The sequence below is a fragment of the Lissotriton vulgaris genome, chromosome 6 (assembly GCF_964263255.1).
Source record: "Lissotriton vulgaris chromosome 6, aLisVul1.2, whole genome shotgun sequence".
Classification (NCBI taxonomy): domain Eukaryota; kingdom Metazoa; phylum Chordata; class Amphibia; order Caudata; family Salamandridae; genus Lissotriton; species Lissotriton vulgaris.
Window position 1 is genome coordinate 513,809,475 of NC_141694.1, and position 21,403 is coordinate 513,830,877.

A 21,403-nucleotide genomic window follows, 5' to 3' on the forward strand; every position below is an offset into this window, starting at 1 on the left:
ACAGTAGAAATCATAAGGTTTACTATACAGGAACAAGAGAAATGAAACAATACAAAAGACTTCCATACACAGCCATAACAATGGAGGTTTCCCCTCAGCCAAACAAGCTAGAGAAAAAAAATATAACTTATATTGAGAAGGACACGTAGCTGAAGCTTAATTTTGAAAATGTTCCGAAAGAAAATAGAAAACAATGTACTTGCACAACATTTAAACAAGCACGTTCAGTAATGTGGCGTAGTTATCCTAACTGTATCAAACCCATATTAAGCATTATTGTTCTAATAAAGTAACCTGCCATGTTGCATTGTGTGACATACGTTTTTCACAAAGCATGCTCTAATTACAAACATGTTTTTTTATCAGGATAAGCTGTATTTGCTTTACATGTTTCTATATCTAACAAGATGACATTATTTCACGTGTCAAGGAAATCTGGTGTGGTCACGTCTTGGGGCATGGAGAGTGTATGTGATATGCATGTGACAAGTTTGTGGTGTTTGAGTGTTTTGAGCTTTGTTTAAAGGTTGATGAGCTGCAAATCACCCAAAGTGGCTGCTTCCCATAAATCCTGTAGCTATAAATGTAAAGCTTATGATTTGAATTGATTGACACCATGATACAACTTTGAGAATATTTCTGTTCCATGAATTCTTAGTAGTACATGAGTTTAGTTAAGTTCCCATTAACAACATGTACAATAGAAGGGTGCCACCAAGTTTATGTTTGAATCTCCATAAACATTATTATTAAAAAATCCCAATAAATATTCTTACACATACAATGACAGGTATTTCCAGTCATATATGTTGCCAGGATTTACAGCTCTTCTGCTACAATATTTTCCATCATTTGAAACTCTGAATGTTAGAAAACCGTCTTTGAAATTGCGCAGCAAAAGGTAGAATAAGTCCAAAGTATGGTGGGAAAACATAAGTATAAACACGAGGAGGTATTCTCTCAACACTTTATTTCCTGGTACTGAAGTCTGTGAAAAGGGGAATTTCCTATTTTCTGATTTGTACATTTTCACTTCCCAAAAGTTTATATTTAAAACACACTAGAATTATGTACAAAACAGAAGCATGTACAGTTTAACTTCATGCCGACAATATTTTATACTCCTTACTAATGCTGTAAATATGACTTATTGTCTCTGATGTAAAACTGGTTTGTATTCTTCAGTTTGCAGAGTTTGATCAAATTATGAAGTCCGATCCAGATCATTTAGCAGAGCTTATTCGACGTGTCAATCATTGGCTAATCTGCAGTCGTTGGAAAAAGATCCAGTGGTGTGCACTCTCTGTGATAAAATGTAGGTATTTGCAGTTTGCACTATGCATCAGTAATTAAAGGGTATTCAAATATCCACATTTCTAATGATTCAGTATTTGACCATCACCATCAAACCATGCAAAATTTATACAATTCACATTGTTTATAAATATCTCATCAGAGGGCAGTGCTACTATTGGAAGAGGAGTCTAGTGTTTTCCTTTTCACCAACCAAATGCTTGAATGTTTGTTCCTACTGTTGCATTGTTGGTTTCTGCGGATTTACCTAGATTTGCATGATGTGGCATGCCCCAGCCCCAGTACATTTGACAGAGACAGTTGTCTGCCAGCTTGTGGATTTTCCAGTGGCAGTCTCCATAAAGAGGTTAGTTCTTTCAACCTCCCCACTAAATGATGTTGATAATAATGTATATATTAATGTAGATTGTGTGTTGGTGGTTATTATGCATTATGGTAGCACTTTAGGTAGTGGTTGAGAAGTAGTCCTGTCATTGGAAAATTCTTATGAGATTAAAACATTCTTTTCTTGGATCTCTTATGGTACTCCTAATATGTTGGGTCACTATTGAGTACAAACATGTTCCTCAAAATCTTCCTTCTGCTCAACAATCACCCTGTTCACCACTTAAGCTTCTGGTGACCCACATGGCCTTTGCTGTAAAAGATCAGCACTCTTTACATTATGGTTGGAATGTTCCGTTTGAATATATATATATATTTGACCCAAACACCCTTCTGTGGACTCAATATGCCAACCATTTGATTTAGAAGGAACACTATTAAGCAAAATCCCAAGTCACTGCTCATCATGCTTAGATCAAGGTCCCTGGTGCATCACCACAGAGTTATTAATTGTATGTGAATTCAATACTGTCTCACCTTTGACACTGACAGACCAGTTTAGGATGTCCGTTGACCCTAATGGGATTAGATCATATAATGTAAAACTTCTCTTATTTGCCAGGCAAGCTTATGCCCCCATTATTGGAATCCTGCATGATCCTCTGAACTGCCTTATGTCCCACATTTGTTCTCCCATCTCCCTCCTGTAATAAGCAACTCTCCTTTTCAAACTCTCATACGTTAGACCCATTGGAGTTCCTGCACCATCCAAAATTCCAACCTGCTTCAACCAGCAAGGAACAAGATGCCCTCAATAGTGCAAACGAAAAGTAACCTGTAACCAAATTAGTACATAGGATAAAAGTGTTGTCTGTAGATCTTTATTCCAATTGATTCCACCACTTACTGGTAGTTGGATAGCTTCCTTTATCACTCGATTGAAGGGCTGTCTTCATGTGTTTTATACCACACCTGTAGAGTTACTCTGGAGAGTCTGTACTTGTAAATTGCACATTATAGACTCATGCAAACCCTCCCTGCAGAAAACATCTTCCAAGGAGTTGATTACTTAATCAGTAGTGACCTTCTCAGCAATTCCTAATTCTGACTAAAGGACAGCATCCTTCATAGTAGGGAGATGAAAAGATCCCACGAGGCCTACACCTGTTCCCCCCTTAAACAAAAATGCAATCTAACTTTTTTAAATGACCAGTCCATGCCTCTTCAAAGTAATTTTGTAACTGTACCAATTTGTCCAATTTTGTGAAAAGTGGTCAGATTGATAAATTGCATTGTAGTCTTTATCTACATGTTCAAGAAGTTTAAAACTAAGCAGGTAATCTTTTGTAGTCCCCAGCTACTGATATTTTGAATTTTTCACAACATGCCTGGGAAAAATGAAAAAAAAAACTTGCATTTTTGTTTCTGGATAACGTTTATTAATAGTGGTTATTATAGCATGTTTGAAGGCAGGTATTATTTTTCTATGACTTTTATTGATTGTTTCTTTTTTAGAAAGTATAAACTGAGCATTGTTTGTCTGGCAGTACAGCCTGTGGTATGATTTAATTTACTATGTATAGTGTAAATCTGGGTAAATGGGTGGTGAGTTGTTTTAAACACCTCATCGATCATCCATATTTCACTATTTTCTAGACATTCAGTGTAAATATTAGTATTTTTAGGGTTCTTGTTACTATGGAGGAACAATGATTGTAGTTTTCTGTTAGTTTGGGAGGAATATCAATGTCACTAAGAGTACTTGATTGCTTTGGATGTACATTTATCGCCTGCCTTTTAATCTGAATCCTTTGTTTAAAATTTAGAATTTTAGGCATTCTCCAGAAACATTAACATTTAGTTCATTTCCCTTAGAAATTAACTGTATGTCTCATTGGTGATGGCTCCTAAGGCCTTTATTGGTTGAACATTTTTTCTCACTTCTAATTCTGTTGCAGAAGCAGAGTGGTTATGTTCAGGTGTATGTTCAAGAAAGTCACCAAGAGTAACTTGTATGCCTTTGCAACAAGTTGAGAAGTAAATCAACAATTTTTCACCAATGAGCCCTTGGCTCAGTCTGATTCTCCTTACAATAAATGTATCCCTTGTGCTTGAAAATTGCATTTCCTCTTTTAGATAAAAAGTAGTTTGCGTCCAATGTGTTTCTCATATTGACTTGTATAAAAATAGGAAATAAAATTGTTGCTGTTTTATTTTATTGCTTGTTTTGTTGGCCTTTTTGATTTCAGCGTGTGTGCCGGTAAAAGTTTACAAGCACTCTCGAGTGCTTGTAAACCTTTACCGGCACACACGCAGATACAGCTGACTGAACGCAGCGTTCATCGGTGACTGAGAGGTACGCCGAAACTACTCCAGGAAAGAAATACTGTGAGTCTGTACCTACAATCAAAAAGACACTGCGACTAAGTCTCTGCATACATTTCATTTCTCAGAGGTGCCCACAAGACGTGGGCTGAATTGTTTCACGTTGGGTTGATTTATGAGGCTTTTCTTCAGTAAGAGCTGTGAGGTCCTGATGATAACTCCCAACCAATTTGGAGTTCGAAACGCCTAGACCGCTAGTTTGTACACCATAAGATCTCTAAAATTATATATCATTGTTTATAAAAACACAAGCATCAAAAAAACGTATTTTCTATGGTTTTGTGTATATGGATTATTGAATTTTCAATGTAAATAGATCATTTTTTTGGGGTGTGACAGTGAATGGTTGAGTGTGGAATGTGTTGACTGATTGGGAGTAATGAATGTTCTGGAATGTGTACAGTTTTATTCACTATTCATTGTATAAATCGTTTTTGTATGTTGATTGTAGGGATTTAAAAATTGTACAACTGGTATAAATTAATTGACAAATGTACTTCAAGTGAAAAAATAAAATAATGATTTATTCAGGCTGAATTATAAGTCTTGGACCCATGTTTGGTTTAGCTCCAATGTGCTGTGACAAATAAGAGGAATTGAGGACAACAGTATTGGCAATTGTTCAGTTTATTATCCTGTATGAAGAGGGACATGAGTGGAAACCTGATTGTTCTAAAACATCCGATTGTGATACTATTTGTGCATAACCTTAGTGCCATCATTGCCTTGATCAAATTCTACCAACTAGAGTAAATAGGTAGAGCAATAACTCTCTGATACTATGTGAGAGGGTAAAGGAGCAGAGGCGGAAAACCTATCACTCTCCTCACCCTATCTAGCCAGCCATGAAGAATGCCAATGTACCTTAGTTAATGTTTAACGGGATGGGACTATGCTGCCATTGTCTGTGCATATCATTCTTAATCATGTGACAGGGTCAGTTGTTGGGTCCGATATCTTGGAAAATGGGGCTAGCAATTTTATCTAAATGAAAAATAACAAAGGAAGGGGATAACCAAGTCTACTGTGCACATCAGTGCTTTAAAAAAACACGTTTTCCCAGAAAGCATTACCAAAAACATCATGTATAAACAAAACATATTTGTGGACCACTAAAATTATGTTAGGACTACCTCCATTCATCTAGGAGGTAGGAGGTAGTGATTTCTTGGGTGTTTAAAACTCAGGGCTCCATACCATCACTAAAGTGTTTCTAATTAAAACAAAATGATGCAACAACAAAGATGAGCAGTGAAGGTAGAATTTGGGAGTTGATGTATTTACGGGTGCCAACAGGAGGCCGAAAGATATTCTAAAAAGAAAGCTTTCCTAAGCCTATTTAAATCAATTATAGCTTTGTATTCTTTGTGCAAAAAATCATCTTGAACAAATACAGGCAAATGACAAAAGGTGAATTCTACACAAAGGAAACTGTGTCACATCTTTCCACATCTGGCGTTCCCACACATGGTGTATGACACCATTAACCTTGGCCCAATTGCACCTCGATTACAGCAGCTAACTTTCTCTTTGGCCCCTAACTTCATAATTTGCAGATTCCACAGAATCCATTTTGCCACCACGGACCAATCATACACCTTGGTATGTATGACCTCGTTACCTTCTATAGCTGGTCTGGGTTCGTGTGGTAAGACATGTCTTTCAAGAGCCTGTGCTTTTGATATCAGGCAACTCCTTGCTATTCTTTCTCCTAACTATTCTTTTCTTTAGAATGTCTGGTATTGGCAGTAGCTACTGATTGACCAACCTCTGGAACTTGATCGGTGAGAATTAAGATGCAACAACCACCTTCAGTTCAAAAGACCGATTACATCACAAAACTAGCTTAGGCACAAGGTACATGTTTGCAAGCACGACTCTATCTGCATCACACCTTTCTGCATTACTTCATCACTTTCCAGACACATGTTTGCCAAAACATGGTTAGCACACTTCTTTCCCGCTTGCACATGACACACGACTCACAGTGCTTTTCATAGAAGCCACAATATAACGCTGAAACCATGCATAGTAAAGTTGGTAGTTATTATCCAACTTCCCAGAAAGTGGTCTGTGATCTCGACAGAGGTTTAAAGTTGTATACAAATGCTCCAACACAATATATATGGATCTAAGCTAAGAACAGCAACAGCTTCAGTAAGACATAAAAAGGCAGTATTTCAGTGCAATTCCCAACTATTGAAATTACATTAATTGATGCTTCTCACTGCTAATTCAAATACTTCGGTCTTCTGTGATCTGAAGCATCCCTGTCCTGACATCCACCCCTACCCATTTACCTTTAATTTCCTTTTCATTCCTCTGCGCTCCCTCTTGTTGCCCATCCTGTGATCTGATGGAGGTTTCCAGCTGCAGATTCCTTACCTTTGAATAGCCCCATGCGTCAGACTGGATTTGGAAGATATTCAATCAGAACTCATGCTTGCCAGTAGGTGGCGTTGTTCGGCTCCGCATCGCCTGCATCATCCTACCCGAAAGTGACGTACACGGTACATATATAAGCGCCACCGCGGTGCTCTGAAGTCCGTCCTTTCCGTGCCGGATTGCGTTGATCCAGATTGAGTTTTCCCTCATGTGCTTTTTGACTGGTCTTTTCTACTTTTTGGCAACCGGTTGGGATTTTAACTCCTGGTGTGATGATGTCACCAAAGAAACCAGCTTGTTTCAAATGCTGTTGGGCCTGTCAAAAGCCAATGTCGGTGGAAGACCCTCACTTGGTGTGTTTGTGATGCCTGGTGCCTGGAGCCGAGACACGACTTCAAGGTGCGTGAGGATTGCCACACCATTAACCCCAAGCTGCTGAGGAAGCAATCCCTCAAGTTCCTAACCTCCCCAAATTGGTCGAATTAGCAGTGCTCGAAGTCCTGTTCACGTGGAAGGTGCAGGGAACCCCTCCTGATGTTCTTCGTCGCACTTAAAGTCATCAGAGTAGTCAAGTCAGTCCCACAAGCACAGAAGTCGAAGAAGTCCATACACTTCCCGACTTCCCGGCGTCCGTCGTAGTCATTTGACGAGATGAGCGAGCATCAGCACTCCAGGCATCACGAGTAGATAAGGACTAATCCTGGGTCTGCTCCACTATTCTTCAATTTTCCCAGAGCAACCCCAGCCTAACTTAAAGAATTTTATGATGCTATGCGCCTCATCTTTGGGCGTCCCAGCCCTTCTGGAGAGCCTGCAGTAGGGGTGTGGGCGGACCCCTACAGGGCTCACTATCGCAGGTTTGCTTTGGCGCCAATCAGGCCCGAAGGCTCCCTCCCTGGATATGGAGTGAAGCCTTCGGCGAGACCAAGACCTCCCGCCAACATCCTATCCTAGATCTCGCCTTCCCAAGCTTTTCTTGAAAAAGGAGAAGTTCAAAATGCTCATGCTCGCCCAAGTTTTGTCTGCCCTAGAACTGGGAGACAAGATGGTAGCATTGCACTTGCAGGACGCATATTTTCTAATCCCTACCGTGCCGGCTCACAGATGCTATATGCAGTTCACAGTGGATCAAGAGCACTTTCAAGTTTTCTATGCTACTTTTCGGCCTTACCAGCACCCCTCGGGTGTTCACCAAGGTGATGGCGGTTGTCGCAGCTCATCTGCAGGGGTCGGGGATTTCAGTCTTCCCTTACCTCGACTACTGGTTGTTGAAGGCGGGCTTACCCCAGTCAGTTGTCACACACCTTCAGACTACGCCAAACCTCCTGCACTTGCTGGGGTTTACTATTAACATGCACCTGTTGGAGCTCAGGGAGATTTGCTTGGCACTGAAAGCCTTTCTTCCTTCAATCAGGCGTGGTCTGGTGCAGGTGCTCATAGAGAACACCACCGCCATATGGTACTGCAACAAACAAGACACAGTGGGGTTGTGGACCCTGTGTCAACAGGCCCTGCTCTCTTGGACATGGCTGGAACGTCCGGGCATTTCCTTGGTGGTTCAACATCTGGCGGGCAATGCTAGAGCAGCCAAACTCAGCTGCAGATGCCTAGCAAATCACAAATGGTGTCTCCATCCGGGGATTGTGCAAGGTCTCTTTCAGCAGTGGGGAGTGCCTCGGTTAGATCTATGCGCTACTGCCTGGAACGCGAAATGTCAGTAGTTTTGCATGCAGGAGTTTCCAAGGCAACTCTCACTCGGAGAGGGGTTTTGTCTCAATTACAGCTCCAGACACCAACACCACTCCTGCCCAGAGTTCTCAAGATGATTAGGAGCGACCGGGCACAAGCCATTCTTGTGGCTCCAGATTGGTCAAGGAGTGCCTGTTATCCCAAGCTGTGAGCATGACCATCGATCTTCCAGTCAGGCTGCCTATTCTAGAGGATCTCCTTTCTCAGCAACAGTAGAGAGTTATCCACCCGAACCTGTGCACTCTCTACCTTTATGCATGGAGTTTGAGCAGAGACCGTTCACTGCTCTTGATTTTCCTCCCGTAGTCTGTAATGTTATTTTGAAAGACAGGCATCCATCCACTTGGTTGGTATATGCCAGGTATCCCTCTTTCATGTTCTTTGGTTTGCATTAACCCTTAACTGTGCACTGGGCACAGTTAAGGGTTACCTTTCTGCCATCTCTGCATTTGTATGGTTGCTGGACCAATACTCTCTTTTTAAGTCACCCATAGAGGCTAGGTTCCTTAAAGGCCTGCCACATATGTTCCCCCTACAGCATTCAAAATGCCTCAGTTGGACTTCAATTTGGTTATCACATTTCTCATGTGTACATACTTCAAGCCTCTCTACAGTTGCCCCCTCAGGCTGTTGACCTTAACCACTGCATTCTTAGTGGCCATAACATTGGCCCGGAGGGTCAGCGAGTTACAGGCACTCTCAGCGCACTCTCCTTACATTGCTACATTGCTTTCTATCTGGATAAGCTCATCTTTTGGACACGTAACTCTTTCCTTTCCAAGGTTGGGACTCCATTCCATGTAGGCCAGAATGTCGCCCTACCTACCTTCTTTGCTCTGACCCATCCTTCTAAAGAGGAGGAGAGACTCCACCATCTGGACCCAAAAAGCGTGTTCTTGTTCTGTCTTGACTACAGAAAAGAGTTCTGGGTGGATGATCAACTCTTTGTCGCGATGTTGGAGGAAGGGGTGCGAAGAAGTGGATCATCTTGTGCATTAAGATCTGCTAGGCATTGGCCAAGATACAACCTCCTGAGGGCTTGCGGATTCACTCCACCAATGCCAAGACTGCGACCACTGCTTTAGCGCACGACATTTCTCTCCTGGACATCTGTCAGGCAGCGATGTGGACATCACTGCACACATACACAAAACATTACTGCCTGGGCAGTCAGGTCTGTTGTGACAGGCACTTTGCCTGTTTGGTCCTGCAGGACTTTCTGGTTTAATAGGCTTCATAGACCAATCTCCAGGGAGGTATTGCTTGGGTAGCTCTTCAGAGGTAAAGAATCTGCAGTTAGAAGTCTCTATCAGATGAACAAGTTACTTACCTTTGGTAACTCCTTATCTGGTAAAGACTCTATCTAGCTGCAGATTAATTATGGATTCTCCCATCCTCCCCACTCTGCGAACCAGTTCAGGTGTAAGGGACACCCTTTCAGGGCCGGAGTCTTTTCCATGCCAGTGGTCAGGCTCCGTGCTCGTACCGTGAAAGTTATGAAATTAACTGACGTCAGCGTGCTGAGGTGGGGCCTATATAGGCACCGTGCACCTCACTTTCAATGCTGACAACGTGAAGCCAAATGACCCCACCTATAGGCATGCAGGGCTACTGCTCAAAAATCTTCTGGATCCAGTCTGATACCGGGGGATAGTCAAAGGTAAGGAATCTGCAGCTAGATAGAATCTTTACCATATATGACGTTACCGAAGCTAAGTAACTTTTTCTTTTCAATCTTTGCTAACTCTAAACTGAGGTATCTGGGGGTATTTCATCTTTCCACTTCCAGATTGGGATTTTTTCTTTCCTCCTCCCTGGATTCTTTGAGTGAGTGGTGGGTGACAGTAACGTGCTGCCCGCCTGTTAGTGTTCTGTTCTGAACTTTCAAGGACATAAGGGCAGCAGATGAAAAAGGTGAGCTGGAGAAAGGAGAAGATAGCAAAATATTCTAAGGGCCGCTGCACTGAGACTTGGAGCAGAAACACCTGCAGCTGAAATACTTGAGGGCAGAAGAATCTGTGACCATTAGTGATCCGTTGCTAAGATATGCTATTCTCAGCAATGATTAGGGCAACTCACGAAAAATACAAATATGTTGTATGTTCTTTATTTTGTATTTTGAGTAGACCTAATTTCCTGTTGCATAGTTGTTAATGTTAACTGAGTGTTCTAAGATCATACATTATGTTTAAGAACTTTGAAGAATTTGAAAACGTTTTTTAAATTAAATACCCTATGTACGTCCGCTATTGCTTGCTTTATTTCCTAATAATTCCTTGTCTTTTATTATGTATTGTACATCTTTTTTAGTCGGAATCTTTTATCAGTAATCTGCATTTGATATTTCAGTGAAAAACAAAATCCAGTATCGAACAAGTGCATGTATTAAAATGCAGAAGACTGTTCGCATGTGGCTGTGCAAAAGAAAACACAAACCACGGTAATGTATTCAGCTGCTTGGTTCTCATCGTTAATAGACGAATCTTCACTTTAAAAGCACTTTTATATTTTACTATGAATATAATTTGTGTTGTCTTTTTTATGTCGTAATTCATTTTAATGGATTTTGTAATCTATTTTCATTTTTTTTTACATGGTAGAGTCTCCAGCTGAGGCAAAATACTTAACATTTTGATGGATTGTCATTAGTAGTGATATGTGTTCTCCTGATATGATTTGGAGTAGTGGAAGGTTTAAAATATTTTTTCCGGAAGGATATGAGTTAAAGGGCATGTTCATGTATGTGGCAAATACTGCTAGGTTAGGTTTTGCCTTAAATTGTCCTTGGTGTTTAGCAGGCTATGCAAAGGCAAACATTTACTGAAGGGCGAGAGAGAATTCCTAAAGGAAGAAAGGAAAGTATGAAGGTTGCTGATGGGTGTCTGTCTCCACCCACTGTACCTTGGGAACACTATTACCTGCCCAGTTATCTTAAGGTTCTTGGGTCTCCTAGATGACATCAAAACCTTTGCACACCCCACTGACAAGATTTTTATGTTGTCCACACAGGAATAGTAATTGAGACCATTGTTCTGACAGATTCAGTGATATGCAATATGTATATGTTATTGGGGGCTTGAAAGTGGAGAGCCCTCTGGAAGTTGACAAATGACAGCATGGACACTGTGGGTGAAAGCAGAGTTTCACTTTACTGCTACTTTATTCTTTTTCACTAATCACTTTTTGTGCAAGCCAGCCTTTGAGCCTTTGAGGCTGTCTGTATTTTAAATATTTTAGATTCACATAATAATTTCCACAAGCTTCTTGGGCTTTAAATCTGACTGGGGCTCATGAGTTCATGTCTTGTAGTATTTAAACTCTTGCATCTCGACCAGTGCATTTCTCCACCTATCTCAAAATTGTTCTCCTTTTGCAGCAGAATACATTTATGTATTCTGTGTAAGAAATTGGAAGTTTTAGTTGAGGGGAGTGAGAAGCCACCTCAAATAATAATCACATTTCTTGTCAGGATGAACCACAAAAATCCCTAAATAAATATGTAACCCTCTGGTAGCTTGGCCCAAACCAGTCAGACCTAAGTTAGAGGCAATATGTAAAGTATTTATGCAGCACTAAAACAGTTATACAGTGAAAACTCAACACAAGAAAAATCCAACTCAATTTACAAAAATAGAGAATATTTTAATAAACAAAATGACAACAATTCAATTGGAAGAACTGGAGATACAATTTTTTTAAGTTGGAACTGGCCTTCTGGTTGTGCTAGACGTGGTCAAAGTCAAAAGTTAAGGTCTACTGCAGTTGAGCGCAGTTCAGATACAGGGACCAAGTGCGTTCCACTGGAAGTTTAACACTCTGACTTGAAAACGTTCAAGGAGAAAAAGTGGTAATTTATGAGTCGTCACAGAGGCAGGCTGCAAAGTGGATCCGAAGCAGTGCTTAACAACAGCAGGTTACTGTAGAACGAGGAACCGCTGTGGTTGTCAACGAAGGTGGGAAGGCTCCATTCGGGTGAAGTCTGTGCCTCCAAGGCCTCATGGTCAATTAGATTCTGCTTTGCGTCGAGCCAGGTGAAGCCCTATAAGTTTGGATTTAGAGACTTTACTGAAAGTCAGAGCTCCTTCATAAGGGCAAACCATCAAGTTGAGGTCAACTGACGATTCGAAATCAACGGCTATGGCCTCGACAGTGATCCCGGTTTCCATCAGTTCACAAGGCAGAAATTTGGCAAAAAGTCCACCTTCTTGGAGTTTGGGGACAGAAAGAGTACACTTTAAGACCAGCCAAGGGTCCAGGACCTGGGGGCACTATTTGGAGGTCATGACTCGCTTCCGCAGAGGCCAATCACAGGGTCCGGGGCAGGTCCAGTTGGAAGTGGTCTTCTGGGATGTTGCAGGAATAGAAATCTCTCTGGAAACTTGTTGTGTCCCTTTAACTCAAACAGGAGGTCATCCAAATGACCCTTTGAGTCAATGCTAGGGTTTTGGGTTCAAGGGAAGTAGATCCAGTCCTTTAACGTTCTTCAGAAAGCGAGGCAGTCCTTCTATTGAATCATTCTTCTTAGGTCCAGGACTGTTCTGGGGAGATGTCTTTGGGGTTAACTTTTTTCCCCCTAGCCAGTGTTTGAATGGCCCGTCTTTGCTAACCCACTAAATCATTTGTGGTTAGTCCCTCCCCTCTCGCTGGGTTTGGAGGCAGCCCGACAAGAGAGACAAAAAGAGAGGCAGGCCTAGGTGTAAACTCTGTCTGCCAGTGACAAGGTAAGCATGCTTTGGAGCTCAGTAAGGGACGAGTACAGCCCCTTGACCATTCTGTCAAGAGAGGAGACACCGTTCCCACACCATGCGCCTTTTGTCTATTTGCTGGGAGCAATATGAATCGCATCACAGGGGAGCCATCAAGGTCACCTGATAGCTGGACACTTGCAGGAAAGCCTTTTGGTTTTAGGCAGGACAATGCCAACTTTCTAAAAGTTGCATTTCCAAAATAGTCATATAAAATCTGACTTGACCATTAGGTTGAATTTTCAATTACTACAGTTAGAACTGGAGGTCTCTAGTTGGCAATGGTATACACCTTTGACGAAAATAGGGACCCTTGCTTCTAAGTCAGGGAAAGGAGATTACACTTCTGGATAACCCCTCCTCACCCCATTGGTAGCTTGGCATGAGCAGACTGGCTTATCTCAGAGGCAGTGTGGAAAGCATTTGGGAACACACACAGTAAATCAGTGAAAACACTACAGATGGACACCACACAGGTTTTATAAAAATAAGTATTATTTATATAGACTTAACACAAGACCACAAAAGACACCAATCCACAATACTGTACTCAAAATAAACTTAAAGATGGTAGAAGTAACTTAGTTCAAGTTGGTGATAAATGCGACACGTTTCTCACAAAAGTACCTGGATGCGTAACGCAAAACAAACACAAGATTCACTGGAAGGGTGATGCGTTGCTTCCTTGCTTCGTGGGAGGTGATGCGTTGCTCCTCAATGCGCAGAGTAGGGGATGCGTCTTGTTCCTTTGTATTGTTTCTTGCCAGAGAACAGGTGATGTGTTAATTCTCATACTGCGCTCCGGTTACGATGCAGCAAGATGGCGCCTGGATGCAATGCGACAATCCGATGCAATAAGTTGGCGCCCTTGATGCGATGATGTGAAGACGGTGTGCACACCCAGTGGGCGTGTGGTGAACTCTAACTTTGGACCCGCGACAGGCCCCCTGAATAGGGAAGAATTCATCAAGAAAAGGAGATATCAAAGCATTGAAAGATCCATCTCAGTAAAAAGACCACAACCCTATATAATATGGAATTTATCTCACAATTTTGGAATTTGCTGAGGTTGGGTATGCTTCCTCTAAATTCCCTCAAGACCAAATGGTATGCAACTTCTGCTGTATGCAATTTATGTCTAAATGGGATTCAAGTTTTGAACCACATTCTCTTTGTCTGGCCATGCTTTTACTATAATCGTCGAAAATGGTTGTGACCTATATGTTTACAGCTATCTATACGATATTCCTCGAAAGCTCTGCAGTCACTTTATGATCCACCTAATGAAATGTTTTGCTTTAGAAGTTTTTACTTTTTACTTTTTTAAGTGCTTTTGAAATTTGCATTGATTTTAATGTACCCTTTTCCGGGCATCTGAATAGTTAGAGAAATACACTTTGTCCGGTTGTGTGTGTTTTTATGTGGATATCTTTGTAGTTCTGGATTATGAATGCAATAATGCGAGTTAAGTGCTCCTTGCACAAGTTCCTGTATTTCCTTGCCCTTCATTGTCATTATTAGCTGTAGAGGGTGTGGCTTAATGGCTAGAACAGTCGACCTGGAAGATGGGGAAACTGGTTTAGAGTCTTGGCAGGGACGCTGAACATCCGGTGATTTTGAGCAAATCGCTTAATCTCCCATTGTCTCTCAAAATGAACATGTAAGGTGTCCTGATATCTTTATGTCGAGTTTGTGCTATATAAAACAAATAAAAAAATAAATGTAGAAACATTTTTCACATATATGTCAGTTAGGTTTATTGGGCAATATGTTTACAATATGCCGGGTCCCGTGGCTCAGTGGACTAATGCATCCACTGTAGGGGCCTGTGCTCGACCTAATGGTCACAGGTTCAAATTCCGTCAGGTCCACTCAGCCTCTCATCCTTTCTGAGGTCGATAAAATGAGTACCATTGAGATGGGTAACAATAAACATCTGTTATGCAGCACCAAGATTTCCCTTTGTGGGTGAACATGTGCTTAACAAATACACATATTATGTTATATGTTGGTACCACTATAGTGCTTGCATAAAGGTTAGGCAGCTACAGTAATGCTAGAAAGTTTCAAAAATCTTTATTAAATGATGATATTTGCCATTATTTATGGTCAGAGCACATTCCAGAATAATCATATTGGTGTCTGATACCTCTTTAGCATTCAGGTCTGTAGATTGCCCTGTCTATATTTTTTAGTTAAACCATTTACTTTGCCATGATCTTAAATGTTCATTGGCAAAGGTGCAGTTCTTTCTATTTCTACTTCCAGAATTATAAGATCCAAGAAAACATTTCCAAAATGTTCCAACAAGTGATCCCCCATAATATTGGGATCAGTATTTACTTGGTGCGAACTAGTGCCCTTTTACATTAAGTACTGGAATATTTAGGGATTGTTCTAGTTGTATATATATATACAATTGTAATTTCTTTATAATGCCCCCAGAGGCTCATTTCCCCTGTGTTTGCCCTGAAGCTGATTTTTACATGTACTTTGGGTAGTGAGAGCTTCTTCGATCATTAAAAGCCTTCCTGAGTTACGGTTCAATATAGGAATTTGATAATGAAACACAAAGGCCAAGTAAACTAAACTGCTCATAGAGTATCCCTATCCTGCTTCACTTAGCATACAATAGTAGCGGCACAAGAGCTGTACACAAAAGGTTTACCTGTGAGGTTTTCAAGAATCAGTTTTGTCTATATGCTCTTGTTTATGGTTTGCGTGTTAAAGATGAGGTTCACATTCAGGCTTCTGGTCTTATTGTCATGCAATACATAAGATGACACTGTTCTCATTTTGAAAGCTAGGGTCCCAAAGGCTTCCACTATCTGGCTAATGGCCCTGTAGTGCATGAGTTAATGTCCATAAACAAGGAAATCAGAAAGTTATTTTTTAACCATATAAATTGCAGTCTTGCCTATGGCTAGTGCCATTTGTGAGGTACAGGCAGAATTCATACCTCTCGACAGCTAAAGGTCTCTGTGCAGTAAATCCCTTTACCCCTGTTTTCCACACACAGTATATACTTGATAGGTAATCATGACACACACATTAATGTGTGAATAGATTGATCTCATGAGGGGAGCACCCCTAATGAAGTGAAGTAAGAAAAGAAAGAAAAAAGAGAAGGCGAGAACAAAGAGAAAGATGAATACAGAAAGAAGTGAGAGGAAGAGAGGGAAACATAAAAGTAAAGACAATAAAATAGAAAAGTCAGGGAAAGCATGTAGAAAGAGAAATAAAAAGAGGGAGAAAAGGAAAGAAAGGTAAATAAAGAGAGAAAACGAGAGAATAAAGGGGGAAACAAAGAAAATGAGAGAACAGGATAAAGAAAGGCTAGTTTGAAAGGAAAGAGACAAAATAAAGAATGGCGCACAAGAAAGATGAAACACAGAAAAAAGATTTTTAAAAAGTCATTAAACTAAATAATGAAATAACTAAATAAACGTAGCTAAATAACAGAAGAAAGAAGGAAGGAGCAAGACAGAAAGACAAACGAGAACTAAAGAAAGGGGAAGTGTAAAAATAAGAAAGTGAAGAAGAAAATAATAAGAAAGAAACAAAGGAGGAGAGAAAAAGGATGACAGGCAGAAAAGGAAGGATAAAGTAGAGAAAGAAAAAATATAGGAATAGGGGAGATAATAAAGAAACTGAAGACAACACAGAATGAAGGAGAACGTTAGCGAAAGAAAGATAGGAAGAAAAGAAACAAAGAAGGAGAAAGGAAAAAAATCAGGTAAGGGGTAGAACATCAACAAAAGAAGGACTCAAACAAAGGAAAATGACAGAAGGAATGGGAAAAAGGAAGGAAAAAAACATATAGGCGAAGAATGAAAGAGAAATGTATACATTTTCAGACAAGAGTGGACTGCATGGTCCTGCACAGCCAGATTCACAGGCCCCACAGAACTGAGTTTAAAATGTTGTTTTAGGAGGTGGGCAGCTGTATATTCTCAATCGAGCAGGCAGGCATTTTATCATGTGTGAGCAACTGAGATTGATACCCCTTCTCCACATCATATCAGCTGGTGTGCTTTACTGATTGTTTTCCTTTATAGCCCTTTTCTTCCCAAGCTTGAGAAATTTTGTAGTCTACAGTTTTAGGACTGAAATAGTTTCAACATCAACTCCTAGCTTTTCCTCTGAACTACTAAATGACTGCTCATCACTTGCACTTGAGCTTTCAGATTTGACATTCCTGAGCCACTAAACCCATTCAAAGCCCTACCTTGGTTTCAGGTGTACATCTTTAACTCGTCCTTGACTCATTTCCTAGAGAGTTTTGTGTTTTAGGCGGATATGGCAACTGTGCCAATATTAAATATGAATTCTAACCTGGTGCCAGAGCAATATTATCACTTTCGAGACCGCCTGTACTCAGTCTTATCAATGTTTTCTAGCCATATGTTGATATACACCAGATTTTTAATAAATGTCCTTCAAGCCTTTAAATGACCTGAGGCACGTACACACTTCAGGCACTCCGAGGTGTACTCAACATGGTCTTCAAAATGGCCTCTTGTCTACATTAGGAGTTGGTAATCTTTAGTAGTCCTTGGTTAAAAGTATACTCCTTCACATACAGTGGTAGGCCACCAGAGACTTTTATTGTTTGTTACTCGTTGATGATGGCCTGCGTTGCACATTGTCTTGAATGCCCCCTGCAACTTTTGCCCAGGTATTCTGCACCGGCAAAACTTTAATTCAACATACGAAATTAAGCTAGGCAAGACCCTTGTTTTACTTTAATGCCTATAATTGTCCAAGTAGATGACGTTAGCTTTTCTCTTTGTTGTGGCCCTGTTGACTTATGGCTTGATTTTCAATTTGCATATTTCCCTGCCTGTGAACATAAGGATTGTCAAGAGCTGCAATTTATTTTGTCTACCTAGATCTAAGCAATTTTACACTTATTTTTAAACTATGCCCATAAGTTTGGTCTTCTGACGGATCTACAGGTCTAGGCTTTTTACAAAGACACGCATCAGAGCAATTATAAAAATTGCCTATCCCTGGCCTGTGTTTTTTGTGAATGAAAACAATCATAGATCTGTTCTACATACAGTAAAAGCCTCCTAGATCAATCAGTTCTCTGGATTCAGGGCCCTTAGGCTTTTTTCTGACTATATAAGTGCTTTTGGGTTGCAATTTGTTTCAACTGGCCTGCTGCCCTACAAAACAACAAAGATTGGTTTAAAATAGTGGCAGTCTGTGTGATAGTGTTTAGAAACCGCAGTATCTAATCACCATGGTGCTTTATGGAGACAAACCAATTTGATCCTCAAAGTTTTGTCCTCTTGTGATTTTCTGTGACATATAAGGTTGTGCTACATTTTACAGCATCAACTACTATTTAACTTGTAAACATTTAGAATTTGAAGATTTGGACTATTGGGTGGCAGCCTGAGTGTCTAAGATAGCCTCAACCAGAAAGTCTTATGTTTTACAAGAGATGTTCTGTTTGTATATGATAGTTGTGAATCATAGACTTACTGTGTGAAGGTTTTTGTTTTTATCTTTACTTGTATTTACCTTTCTTAGATAGAAAATACTCCACAGTTGATGTTGTTTTGCGCACCAACTCTGCTCTTATTAGTGTACATTTATTGATTCTGTAAAGTTTTACTACCCCTACCATTAGACCTAATCCTACCTCAATTCTAAATGGCCATATTATGGTGAGGAAGCATCTTTTTTTAGCATTTTACCAGTTTCTTAATTAATAGTAGTAATACTATTGGGATACTTGTAAAGCATAATATTACCTGTTAAAAATGTTTCTTGGCACCAGAGAGAAAAGACATTCTAGATAAAAAAAATACGAGGCAATTATTGTGTAAAAAGACATGTTTTTAGTCTTTTGCAAAATGTCACGTTGTCTGATTGACCTTGAATGCTCCAAAGGATAGAAAGCCACACATAAGCCTCTTAGACATAGGTTTGATCGATCACCTGACTGTTCTAACCATAACAGATACAATTGGCATAGGCAAAGTTTTCTCTGCTGGTCAACTGCATTGCGTACCATACAAAATTGTGTATCTACTTATTGGCATGTCCTTGCTCTATCCAATTCAATTTCTTTGAGTACCGCTTTACTTGCTGGTGGTATTGGATACATCTTAAAAAGCTATTTACTTGGAGCTGCTAGTGCCTACTGTCAGCAGTTCTATGTTTACTTTTCATTCCTCCATTATTATGGATCGAAATCAGTATGTCTTGCACTTCGCAATTTTTAGGTCTCACGCCTAGTGTTGCAGTGCGCAGCACTACTCGTGCAGCGAGAGACTTCTTGTAGGGGGTTTCAAAACTAACCTAGGAATCGCACACGCTCGTGCGTGTGCTTTTACTTTTGGCCCACGCTATTGGCTTTGCGTGCGTCTTTTTAACAAAGACAGCATGCATTGGCCAAAGGCGGGTGCATTGCTCCGCCCATGGCCTATTGGTGTTGGTTACCCGCCGCCATGTGGTTTCAATTATCGTGCCCAGCCATGTGGTTTCAATTATCGTGCCCAGCCACGGGCGCGATAATTGATGCCACATGTCTCGCTGCGCACGCAAGCACCACTCACGACGGCCACCTTACGGACTGTCTTTAAAAAATGAACGCTGCATGTACTCTGCCCCAAGCTATCAGAAAGCTTTTTTGACTCCTCTTCTAACGGGAGCGCATTGACACGCATCAGCGACACAATTAATGAGTAGGTTTCAAAAATAAAAAATAATCACTGTGGGAAAAAATAAATAAGATAAAATGTCATTTTCGAATGATATTTTGTGTCTGAACTGCAGAAGAAATATATTTATAAACCATTAAACAGGTGTACTCTTAATCATTTAAGAGCTGAAGATGACACAACACAGCCCAACATTTTCTAATATCTAGAAATGTTAACAATGGTTTATAAAAGGCACGTCTTTCATTAATATGCAGATTATAAAAAAACAAAAGTGCAATATGCTCTCTGCTGATACTGAGTCATAGGGGCATAAATCCAAATCCGCATCAGAATATACATCTCGGAGATATGAAACCAACAGATGGGCGATTCCAAATCTGAACCTAATAAGATAGTACAGTTTGGCGTGACTAAGGTGAAGGGATAAATAGAACTCCATACCTGGAGAGCAGACTAGGAGTGAGTGGTCTACAACCCTTTTCTTCGCTGTTTCCTGTCTGTCTCTCAGAGAATATGAGTGAGTTAGAAAATCCCTTTTAATCTTTGGCCTTGATATTTTGGCAATGTTCCCGGGATTCTCGAAATAATCCGACAATCCCAAAGTCTCCAGTTGCGCCCTGACATAAGAGAACCTTGGGATTTTACTCACCCAATCCAATCTTAAGCAGTCTATGATGATGGCGCGATTTAAGACTGCCGCTTTCTTTGCCCAAATGTTATGCCACAACAACAAAGGAGCCAAATGTATACGAAAGGACAGAGGAATCACCCCAAGCTCGCTATGACAGATGGTAGCACATGTGGATTTACGGACGCTCAGTAATCGTTTCATAAACCTATTCTCGGCTCCATGCAGGCGTTCAACTTTACAAGAGCCCCAAACTCCAGCCCCATATAGGGTTGACAGCACATGTACGTGCTTTATAAACTTCAGTCATTACCTTAATAGGTCGAGAGCCTAGTTTTTTTGTAAATCTGAAATTTGCCTCCAAGCTTTGATTAAAACCCCTAATCCTAGCTTCTAACAAGTGGGACCAGGTGTTATTTGATTCAAAAAGAATTCCCAGGTAGGAAAAAGTCGGCACATAGCGCAGTTTCTCATTATTTATAAAACATGTCTTTTAATATTGCAGGGGATTTACCCACCACCATTATATTGGATTTAGCTACGTTTGTTTTCAAACCAAGGTCATCCATGAAATTAGTAAAACTGGTTAAAAGCCTCTGCAACCTCACTCCCGTTCTAGCCATTAAGACACAGTCGTCTGCATATAGTAGCGCTGGTAACAACCTGCCACCTATTTGAGGGACATCCACGTTCCCAATTTTAATATGTCTCTCTAGGTCGTTTATGTACAGACAGAATAAAATAGGAGCGAGCACGTAACCCTGGCGTACCCCGCGGTTCATCTTAATTTTAGCTGAAAGTTCCATGTCTGCTCCATAATGTACCCTCCCTGTGACATCCCGATGTATTGCTGCTAGGAAGTGTACAGTGGGCGGTTCAATACCCACTTGTAACATCTTCTCCCAGAGCCCCCCCTCTCTGCACCCAATCAAAGGCGGATGTCAGGTCCATGAACCTGGGTAAAGGGATCCAGGCTTGGCTAAGGTGTATTTACATATGATTAGGTGCAGGTTGAGGCACTGTTCAACGGTGCCCAAGCCTCTCCTGAAACCATATTGAATGTCAGAAAATGTTCCAGTTTCCAATACCTAGTCCTCCAGCCTTTCTAAAATAACTCTACCCATGATTTTACAGGTACAGTCAATTAGGGATATTGCGCAATAACATTTGGGATGCGCCTTATCACCCTTTTT

The 21,403-nt window shown here is 40.7% G+C and overlaps 1 protein-coding gene across 7 annotated transcripts in view; it reads left to right on the top strand.

The window, feature by feature from the left end:
* Positions 1-21,403, top strand: part of MYO6 (myosin VI) — a 924,144-nt gene that overhangs the window by 678,715 nt on the left and 224,026 nt on the right. For all 7 annotated transcript variants that reach the window (XM_086926522.1, XM_086926523.1, XM_086926525.1 and 4 more), the window contains exons 23-24: positions 1,186-1,315; positions 10,507-10,597. In XM_086926522.1, coding sequence (XP_086782648.1) covers positions 1,186-1,315; positions 10,507-10,597 — 221 coding nt within the window. The remainder of the gene's footprint in view (positions 1-1,185; positions 1,316-10,506; positions 10,598-21,403) is intronic.